This window comes from Anastrepha obliqua, chromosome 2 (genome assembly GCF_027943255.1).
Source record: "Anastrepha obliqua isolate idAnaObli1 chromosome 2, idAnaObli1_1.0, whole genome shotgun sequence".
Taxonomy (NCBI): domain Eukaryota; kingdom Metazoa; phylum Arthropoda; class Insecta; order Diptera; family Tephritidae; genus Anastrepha; species Anastrepha obliqua.
The window spans coordinates 6,109,988-6,120,926 of NC_072893.1; the positions used below are offsets into that span (position 1 = coordinate 6,109,988).

General features: G+C 36.7%; 2 protein-coding genes across 3 annotated transcripts; one reads left to right on the forward strand and one right to left on the reverse strand.

The window, feature by feature from the left end:
- Positions 1-42: 42 nt before the first annotated feature.
- LOC129236935 (uncharacterized) lies at positions 43-3,780 on the forward strand. Of its 2 annotated transcripts, XM_054871249.1 has the most exons (4): positions 43-343; positions 420-590; positions 2,505-3,138; positions 3,198-3,780. In XM_054871249.1, exons 1-4 carry the CDS (start codon positions 331-333, stop codon positions 3,673-3,675), a joined length of 1,296 nt encoding a protein of 431 aa, XP_054727224.1. In that variant the 5' UTR covers positions 43-330; the 3' UTR covers positions 3,676-3,780. The 2 variants fall into 2 exon arrangements, with proteins under 2 accessions (XP_054727224.1, XP_054727225.1); XM_054871250.1 differs by lacking the exon at positions 43-343 and having other exon boundaries at positions 407-590.
- A 2,799-nt stretch (positions 3,781-6,579) lies between these two features.
- Positions 6,580-9,030, reverse strand: LOC129239091 (pyruvate dehydrogenase [acetyl-transferring]-phosphatase 1, mitochondrial). The gene is made up of 6 exons (XM_054874383.1): positions 8,531-9,030; positions 8,315-8,459; positions 8,079-8,248; positions 7,830-8,019; positions 7,204-7,771; positions 6,580-7,136 (listed from the first exon to the last, which is right to left on the reverse strand). The coding sequence occupies exons 1-6, from the start codon at positions 8,663-8,665 to the stop codon at positions 6,923-6,925; spliced, it is 1,422 nt and encodes a 473-aa protein (XP_054730358.1). The 5' UTR covers positions 8,666-9,030; the 3' UTR covers positions 6,580-6,922.
- Positions 9,031-10,939: the final 1,909 nt, after the last annotated feature.

Below are 10,939 nucleotides of genomic sequence, written 5' to 3' on the forward strand. Positions count from 1 at the left end.
CAAAATGCACTTCTTTATCCACATACACTGCTTTATTTCCATTTTTGAGCATATGCACATTTGACAAATTGTGGATCACTTAAGAGATCCTGGAATTTGTTGAAAATTTGTTCATTTGTAAAAAATTGTTTTTTTATAACTATTTAAAGTAATTAAAAGTAAAGTGGTAGGTGCAATTTCTACTTTGCTGCAATTTGAATGAAAACGAACGGAAGTTGTGTAGTGACCAACTCGCAACAAAGTTAGCGAGTACCGAGTGGAAACATTGCACTGACGAGGAGAATTTAAAACTGATAAACGAGGAAACTTTAAATAAAAACCGGATCCAAAATGCAAACAATGAGTGAGTCCAATATAGCACAAACAACCGAGCTTTCCCAAATGCATCCATCAATTCTAAATGTATATGTCTAATGTAGAACGTGAGCGTAAACGCTACCAAAAGGATACCGCGCCAGCAGATGATATAATAACACTAATACACTTGGTCCGTCAGAATCCCGCACTATACAATTACAAATTGCAACCAAACCAGAGGCGCCGGATTGATGTACTAAATGGTTGGGCCGAAATTGCAGCGCAAATAGGAAGTAAGTGATGACATACTTTATTCAGGGTACGATTTACAACCTTACAGACTAGATTACATATTACACTTAAATATAAAACTAACAGATGCATTAATTTAGCCAAAGATTAAACAACTTCAACGTGGCTTTAATCAAGGACCTTGATAAAAATAATTCAGTAATGAGCCGCATCAGGGCGTTATTAAATTCTGTAAGCGCTCTGAAGATGAATGCATAAAAGGCGTTAGAAAGCGCTCAAGTAGATGAGGGCAATCGGTATATCAACAAATAAAATTAAAATAAATAAAAGCGACTGGATAATTATTCTGCAAGCAACGAACATCATAAGATGGAAGTGGGTCAGAAATTTGAAGTGGTTAAAGGGCAAAGTGGACTAGTTTTTTCGAACTCGTACTCTACTATCATGCGAACTATAAATTGAGTTGTAAATAAATTAGACATACAGGAAATTTTTGCGCAAGAAAGCTTAGTTGCTGAATGCCTTCAGAAAAAAAATAATATGCATAGCATTTAAAGTAGCGAGTTGATGAAATAAAATATTGAAATTAAAAAAAAAAAAAAACGATTGTGCAAGCAATGCTGCTAGTGGAAGATGTGAGAAACAATTTAATGTCATCGGCCAAAAATAAGTAAAGACCAAAATATTTAATACAGCCTCCGAAATCATTGACAAATGAATAAACAAAACGGAACGCAGGATTCTACCCTGTATTACACCTGACATTGCAACCAGAGATATTTATTGTTTACAATCACAGCCAAATCCCTGATGGAAATATATGGTTTGAAAGAATAAAAACAAACACTCTGCGGTTTGCGTACCAAAATTGAATGATAAATTTTGTCAAATGCTTTTGATAAATTAGCATAAAAAGAGTCAACCGAAAAACCCCTTTTAAAACTCAGACCAACGACTGTCACTTATTTTCGCAGAGACTAGAAATATAACGACTTCAATATAGGATACACAAATAAATAATATACCATAATACCTGAATTGATCGCGAAGATAATCTCGTTTTGTTAATAAAATGACCAGGTATTCCAGATAAATTTGAATCAAGGTTGGTTTAAAAAAACTCTTCAACGAAGAAATTATTATTGTGCCAGGTGTTGAGGATAAAAATCGCGCATTCACCACGAGGTGCTCGCTCTCGATATTCGGTTCTTTCTTATTGGAATGACCATTTGTTGTTGTTGTTGTTGTTGCCGTAGCGTCATAAATATTTTCAACACATGCATACATACATATGTATTGCAGTCATTTGGATAAACAGTAGTCATATATGCCTGAGCAATAGCAATCGACCCAACAGTCGTAGGGAGGATAACAGAGCTAGCAAAGGAAAACTAACGCATGACATCGTTGAAGTATGTAGGTACAGCAACACCAACTGCAAAAGAAAACGTTGACTTCTCTCTATTTTTTTACGCTGGCTTTTTTTTTCGTTTTCACGATAGTCGGTTCTATGTAACCAACGCATTTTCCGGTCAAAGACTATCACTTCAGCAGCATTCCCTGCATATGTATGGGGACTAACAACAACAACATTGGCTTTTTATTAGTGACAGATGTTTTTTCGCCTGTAACGTTGATCCAACCGAAACAATAGGAGAGGTGCCGTGGTGACTCAACAGAGTTTTAGATATCTGCTGAAGACATTTCATAAACAGCAAACCAAGGGCTATTATTACTAATTAGTGTGCCGTTAGCAGGTCTAAAAACAACGGCAATATCAAGTTTATTAAATTTAAAAATATAAACACTTAGCATAAGTTGTGTTCACATACGCGAAAATAGACAACAACTACAACAGCAAACCATTACCGTGAACAGAAAACTGTTTATTGTCTATTGACAAAACATTATTTTTACAGTGTTTTAGTCATTATTTGAATTGTTTTACATTTCAGACAAATATACAGTGGAGGAGTGCCGACGTAAGTGGAAAAACTTAAGAGATACCTACCACCAATACCGGCTGCGTAAACCAAAACTTGGGGACGGTTTATCCAAATGGCGTTACGCAAAAGAATTAGAATTTCTTTCGGGTGTATATCAGCCAAAACTAAAATCACAGCGTCACCAAAATTATATGATGGACACGCAACGCTCTGACTTACACGATCTTGGAAGCGCCGCATCGACCATGGCCACACGATTGAAGGAAGACCACACCAATGGCGGTATTGTACATCATCCGAATTCCAGCATTACTTTGGTGAACGACGATGAGACATTTATACTTACGACCTATGAAGAGAGTGTCGCAGATGACGTTGCCACCATCGACCATGTTGGACATGAGGATCCAAGCATATCCTCCCATATGGAATTGACACATGACGATGATGATGTCGAAGATGTGCAAGAAATCGTTAAGAATGAACATGGCTCATCACTGGATGATGCAACTGGAACTGAAGTACACTATGAAGAAGTTTGCATGTATGAAGAGACTGGCAATGGACCAAGTGTCGATTGTGAAACCATAATTGGTGCAGGTGGAGTCGTACGAAGCTCGTCGACGGATTCTAAAAATTTTGGGTATGTAATTGAATTGTTTATTTTGTATTTCGTGTGTTAAACTTTTTCTATTTTTAAAGTGCACACCATCACCATCACACGCACTCCACTGCCGACTCGTTCACTTATTCGATGAATGGCTTCTGCATCGACTCTATACCACATTTACCAGGAGAAAGTGGTGGTGGGGGCGAAAGTGGCGGCGGTAGTAGCAACAGTAGTGTAATTGGCGGAACCAAGTTAAAGAATTTGACTACATCGACAATTGTAACAACTCCTGTAGTGGTGAGCAGTAGCTCTAATAATCCGAATGTAGCACAACAAACGGCAACTTCATCCATATTACAATTGCAATCGCCTACTTCGGTGGTGTATAATGGACAAGCACGTGAAGAGTTGGACTTGTTTTTTGCCTTCCTTAAGCAAAAAATGCAACGCTTTTCAAAAGAAGAGATAACATTGATGCAGGTGGAGTTTCTTAATTGTGTACAAAAACACGAAGCTGAGCGTAAATACAACGGAAGTGGTGTTGGCGATGCAACAATACTACACCAATAAGCATAAATTTAAATTAAAGGGTTTATATTGGAAATCTATATTAATAATCCAAACTTGAATGTAATTAAGAAATGTAAATGTTTGTGTATTTAATGCGCATTATAATGCTTCTGAATAATATTGAAATTTAAATTAAATAGTGAGCTTCCTCCATTGTAGTGCAAGGGGAGCACTCATCATTACTTTTCCTCTAGTCATGTAGGTAGGTCAAGCACAATATATAAAATTATATATATAATATTATATATATAGAAAGAAAGGTACCATTTACTTAAAAGAGATCATTTTCACACCGTGCATATCACTAAATGCAGCCTATTGGTGTGTGGAAAACATTCGTTTTTTATACGATTCGTCGATGGAAATTAATTTATAACAAATTTATTATAAACATTTCATCTTCCACTGAAAAGTTACAGTCGTAAAAAGAGTGCGCTATAAATATGGTCCATGATAAATGCATACTTAGTTTTTCTGTGACAAATTTTATCTACGCATACGGTGGGAACAAATTCGCAGAAAAAAGTTCCGTTATTTTTGCTTTTGCTCGTATGCATTGTTAACTCATAAATTATACTCGGTTTCGTGGCCTATTTAGTTTGTTTAGAATGGAGTGGGGAGCTAAGGAAAATCGCATTGCAGTGATTTGCATTGCAAAGTGTGGTAAAAGTGCAAGTGAGATTTGCGAATTGTTAAAGGACTTAATATTTCGAGAATGTTTATTTACCCACGAACAATCGTTTTTCCCAAAGGCCTGAAGTGACAGGCAGAAAAAGAAGTGGTCGCCTCGAATAGTTCGAACCAGTGCAGCCATAAAAGCCGTTCAGCCGAAAGCAGAAATCCATGTCCAGGGAAATGAATGTAGCGACCAGATCTATGCCAAGACTAATTAGAGATGATCTGCACATGACAGCCTTCCGTCGCTCAACTGGTCATCTTTTGACAACGCGCTTGTAGAAAATTAGACTCGATAGATGCAAGCAGCTTCTTCGGTGGCACGAAAATATTATTTTCACAGATTAGAAAATTTTCACTGTTGAAGAAGTTTTTAATAAGTCAAACGACAAAATATATGCTAAAACTTCCAAAGACACTAAAAATGCTTTTCCAAGGGATCAGCGTGGCCACTATCCAGCCTCCGTGGGAAGTGTCTTGTAAAGGCGTTACATCTCTTCGTTCCTGAGTAAAAAGGGTTAAGACCGGGACAAAAGTGTGCCACGAGGATGTCTTAGAAGGTGTGGTGAAGCAGTTCGGCAGTACTCTCTTCAATGGAGAGCATTGGATCTTCCAGTAAGATTCCGCTTCATCTCATAAGGCAAAAACTACCCAGCAGTGGCCAGTTGGACTACAGTTTGTTGTAAGAATTGGAGAACATGGCCTGTCGAAGACCTCACAGAAATTTGGAGAGTCTCAAATAATCTTCGGTTCGAGCGACGTGAATATCCATGGAAACCGTGCGTACTGCAATAGCTCAATAGCCGGATGGCCTAATCGCTTGAAGACTTGTGTAAAAGTATATGGTGACCATTTTAAATGATAAAAAATAATTTTTTTTTAATATTCACATAATTAAATAAAACCAATTTCATCAAAATTAAGAATTATAATTTCATATCTATAACGGACTTAACTTGTAACAGAACTTATGGCAGGATTAAGTACGTACGCCTTCACGACAGCAGCACGACATATTGCGAAGTTTTGAATACTTATTTATTTTTTACTGCAAAAAAAAAAAATGATTTTTACCGTAGTATGAACTAAAGGGTTTTCCAATAACAGGTGTTATTTTGAATAGGATTGCGCTATCGAGAGATGATTAACGATTTTTTATGGCCGCAATTGGATGGTATTGATCTGGACAACGTTTATTTTCAACAAGACGGCGCTACGTGCCACACAAGCAACGAAACCATTGATCTTTGACAGGAAAAGTTTCCGGATCGTGTTATCTCTCGAAGAGGTGATCACAATTGGCCACCGAGATCTTGTGATTTAACACCTTGTGACTTTTTTCTTTTGGGCCACGTGAAAGAGAAGGTCTACGCCAACAGACCAGGGTCGATTCAAGACCTCAAAGATGGAATTCGTGAGGCTATCGAGGGCATAGGGCAGCCACTTTGCTATTCGGTTATGGAAAATTTCAAAAAAGGATATTGTTCTGTAAGCGTGGTCGTGGTGGTCATTTGGCTGATGTTATTTTCCACTATTAACGGCATACCTTACTCTTTATAATGAAATAAACATCCGATCATTTATATTAAAAAATAGCATTTCCTTTAAATATCAAAATAACACCTCTTAATGGAAAAACCTTTACATTTTTATTAATAAAATAAAAAAATAGTAAAAACTTTGCAATTGCGAGCTGTTATTATGAAACATAGTTTCATTCAAATGACTGCATTTCATCCTGAATCGTTTATAGATTATCTGACTAATATCGATCTTTGACAGATTCTAAGTACGGCTCGGATGTGGTTAATTGACATCAGACACCAAGACATTTAATAGTACGAATGCCAAGTATAGTGTCGAAAAATCGACTGTTTGACTCATCAGCCCAGCTGGGTGATATGATTGTTGTTGTTGTATCTAAAATTAAAGATCGGCCACAAAAAGGCCGTTTTCTACGTAACTAAAACCGCAACACAAAATCGGCATCACACTACGCTACCGATTTCCTAGGCACGGGCCCACAATCATTTATGTATTTAGAAGACCTTCTCTAATTTCTAGCGTGTTGTCCGCCAAGTGGTAGAACTTTGGTTTTATGACTACTTTTGCAAGTTTTCGATGTGAGCACTAGGATATGGTGACTGCTCAAAACATTAATGGTTCCAATAGATTCGTTTTCAATAGTTTTAAGGATGCCCATTTAAAGTAATTAATAAAACGGAAAGGTAATTTAAGTGGCCGCTCTATTTTCACAATTGAACTTAAAAACTAATACAATGAAGTTAACAATTGGAAAACAAATTACAAATCCTCTGCAACAGATTCGTAACACCAACCTGCGGAAAAAGTAGGAGAGCAATTTTATAACTATGTCTAAAAATTAAAAAAAATATAATAATAAAAGGAACAATCAGTTTTGCTATTAAACTGTCCACAGTTAACAGTTAATCAAAAAAAAAGAACGTGATTAGCTATTTACAAACGTAACTAAAAATTGCGCTAATTAAAGAGATTTGAAGTCAGAAGATTGGGTATCTATTTAGTTTACAGCAGTGTTTAGTGTTGTAGTCTATGAGTCCCCATTAAGCCTTGTAATGTATTCTGTATTGAAGTAGATGACAGTAATCGTTATATCGTCACGATACAAACGCACCACATCCTGCGGCAAAGTAAGATAATATGCTATTTTTGAGTGCTCAATCCCGTAGTCGGTGCCACCTAACGCATTACGTATTAAATGTGTGGCAGAGTTCTGATCCAAGGGCTTACGTGCGCGCCCAGCTCTGGGAATATATTATAACAAGAAAATATGATCAAAACACAAAACAAAAAAAGAGTTTTGCCACTTACTTTCGTTCGGCAAGTAATTTGGCAACTTCCAATAATGTAACATCCCCCGAAGGTATTTTCATCGGCTCCATCACCTTCTTGGAATTAAAATGCTCGCCAACTAAACTTATGACCTGCGACGGTGTTAAAAAATCCCACAAACCATCGCTGGCAATAACTAAAAACTTATCGCTGGGTCCTAAAACATGATGTTGCACTTCTGGCTGCGCCGTTAGGTAAGGTGGTGTATAGTAATGCGGTGGAACAGAATGTTCTCCAAATGTAGGTACGACATATTTAGCCATAATTTCGTTACTCCATTTGTAACGAAAGTCGCCAAGCGCTCGCAATGGCGCCAATTGTCCCAACAGCCGCTCATTTCGTATAGCGGTATCCTGCTCCTCCTTGGGATGCTCCTCTAAGATGCGTTGCACTTCTTTGAGATTGTCGGCATTGTGTTCGTTGTTCAATTTTTTCGCATGCCACTGACCAGTTTCAGGGCATTGTGTGCCAAGAACTGCTCCGCAATCACCGGTGCTAGCAACATGCAAATCTAAGTGATCAATGTGAGCAACACATGCCACAGCGCCTATACTTTGGAATAATATCTATAGATATGTTTCTCTTAATATTTTGTTTATCATTACCTGACATTGCCACCGACATAGTGCGCATGTTTGTGTGTTTTAAGGCCTCTTTCGACAAATCGTCATCTAACCGCATAAAAGCGTTCGTTATTTCAATTGATATTTTCTCAACCGTTTGACTAGAAATTGTTTGCACATAGTCTCTAAAGCTGTCCTCGTAAATAGTTTTTATTTCATTTACGAAGTCGGCCTGTTGATAATACGTTATTTTGTTTAGGTTTTTTAGATCATGCAGACTTCTGATTTTACCTTATCATTATGACATTTTAAGAACGATTGGCTATTGTATTCTTTGGCTACTACTTCTTTCAGTGTTGTACGATCTATAACTCCTGCAGCTACGTATCGCAGTAAACGTTTGGATATAACTTGCGAGCAGGCGGGTCCGCCGTGACCATCGAACACTCCACAAATGAAACCTTTAGTAGATAAAATTTAATTTTAAAAATAAGTTATCAAACAATTAAGTTACATAAATCACTCACCACTTTTATGTAAAAACGTGGCTTCTGTACGGGAATCTTCACAAGGTCTATTTGAACTCAACTGGTTGGATTCATAGCTGCGCACAATGCTGTCGTCTTCCGGAAACGTCTGTATATACTCATTTTCACGCAATATCAAATTGACCTGCAATAACAAATATACAAAAACTCGTGTACGTACACTTTTGGTAATCTGTCTAACAGGGTATAAGTTACATCGTATGGTGATAGATTTGGCAGCTGTGCCTCTTGCCTAATTGTGATTCGGAATTGACGCACCGCACCTCTAACATTGGAACAGTTGGGTTGTCGTATGCACACGACACTGTTGCGAAGAAGGATTGTTAGCATCTAGACTAACTAACCTTAAGTATTAGATTTATTATAATGAATTGTGTATGCAAGACTTTAGGGCTTTAATATACAATGGTTGCGGAGCACTCGTTTTTATATTCACAACTTTTTTTGTGTTATTCTGTGAATGTTATTGCCTTTTTCAGAAAAATAAATAATGCTCCAGAAAATCACAATACTTCCACCAAGACTTTTGTTCCTTTCATAATTATGTACATACATACGATGACAATCTAAGCAGGGTTGCTTTGAGGGTCTTTAAATTGAAGAGTTCGCAATTTCTAACAATAAACAAACAAAATCCAATCCAAAATATTCGTTTATGTCTTAAATTGTATTATTTCAGAATTGCCATTACTGGCCATTAGAAAGATATATAAGAAAATGCCCCTAAAAGGAATTCGTTTATTTAACATTTTCGGTGTGACATATGTAACTTCTAGTTGCCAGTTCAAAGATGTGACAATAATGATGCCAGACTGCCAGTTCCCTCGTCAGACGGTTCTTAAAATGACACATTACAGAGTTGTTGTTGTTGTTGTAGCAGCATAAACATTCCCCATATATATATGAGGAATGCTGCTGAAGTGGCAGTCCTTGGCCGGATATAAATCCGGGTCGTTCCGGTAGAACCGACTGTCGTGGGAACGACATTACAGAGAATTTTGCTGTGACGTAACAATTGACAACAAAAGGAGGAACGGCGTAATACAATGAACTCAAGGCGCATTCATTAAAGGTGTTGGCACTAGACCTACAACACTGTTCTGTACGTTTGATTGTCAAAGCAAAGTATTGGGAAACTAGAAAACAAATAATGAAATCGCCTTGTTTCATTTTGAGCCTTTGATTAACTCCCTCGCTAATGCCTTTCCTAAGCTATTTCCACACCGTGCCACACCAAAAATAATTGCGTGTAAACAATTAAATTAAACCGAATACTCAATCCTAACTAACAATTTTTTTCTTTGTATGCAATTCGCGAAATTGCGAGACTGCGCAAATATAATATGTATATATTTTTTTAAACTCGTTGCATTTCAAAAGAATAAGAGCATATTTCAGTATTCACTCAACGAAATGAAAATACACATGGTTCTATCAAAAAGAAGCAACCATCCTCTACCTCAGTTAAAATTGACGATTTCTTAATGATTTTGGCTACAGGTAGTTATCAAAAATCTGTTCACAACGCAAACATTCATCAATGGGCTAGTCAATGATGCCAATATAATTAAAGGATGAAGAAAATGCAGTCGAAAAATATTTTGTTTGCGAAAAATATGGAATATCTGGTATAAATGACTGTGTTGAAGCAACACATCTTGATTACTGGTCATCAGGAGACAAAAATCAGCATGTATATTACAACCGAGAAGTATTTTATGGTATAGCATACATATAATGACACTAAGTATAATACATTTTATTTTAAATATGAATGTGATCATAACATCACCATAACTATAAAATTAAACATTTGCTTATATAATCTATATACCGTATACAATAACCTTTCCTCTGTTTCTATCAGTAATCGATTCTCTTTCATATTGCAATCGTGTTAGAAAATCCCAATCAGACGATAGCCACGTAAATATCAACCACTTTTGTGCACGACATCGAGTTCCACCATGAACGAATTATGAGAGATCACAACACTTTGCCACCACCATTCGTAAACAAAAAACAGCTAACGTTTCTTTTGCTTGTGGTCTGTTGAAGGGTGACCAAAAATTTGAAAAAGTACTCAAATAAGTGTTTTAAATTAATAAAATATGTTCAATATATATAATTCAGTATTCTATAATTCATTTAAATAATGTTAAACCCCTACTGGGTTAAAATTAAGTGAGTGCAGGGCCTGTGAAATTTCTTACATTCTATACAAATTAGCAAATCATATAAAATATCACTTCTAAAATAAATATATTTTAGTGTTTTTTGTTTGAAATATAATTATTTATTTCGCTTAAACGCTTTGGTTGCAGGTGCCATTCATCGAAGACTCTCATCATTGCTGAAGTGGTTTTTGATATACCACCTTCCACCATTCACCTTTACCCATTCAAATCTATCCTAATATGTATCTTCCTCCCTGATGTTGGGGATCTGAGAGATGTTGGGGATCTATGAGCTGTATAGCAAATGTGTCCTACGAGGTGTCCCAAACCGTGGTGCTTCACACAATACCATTAAGACTGGTAGAAGAAATTAGTCAACAGGAACAAAAAAATAAATAATCCCTGTCCAGATCACTATGAACTGCGG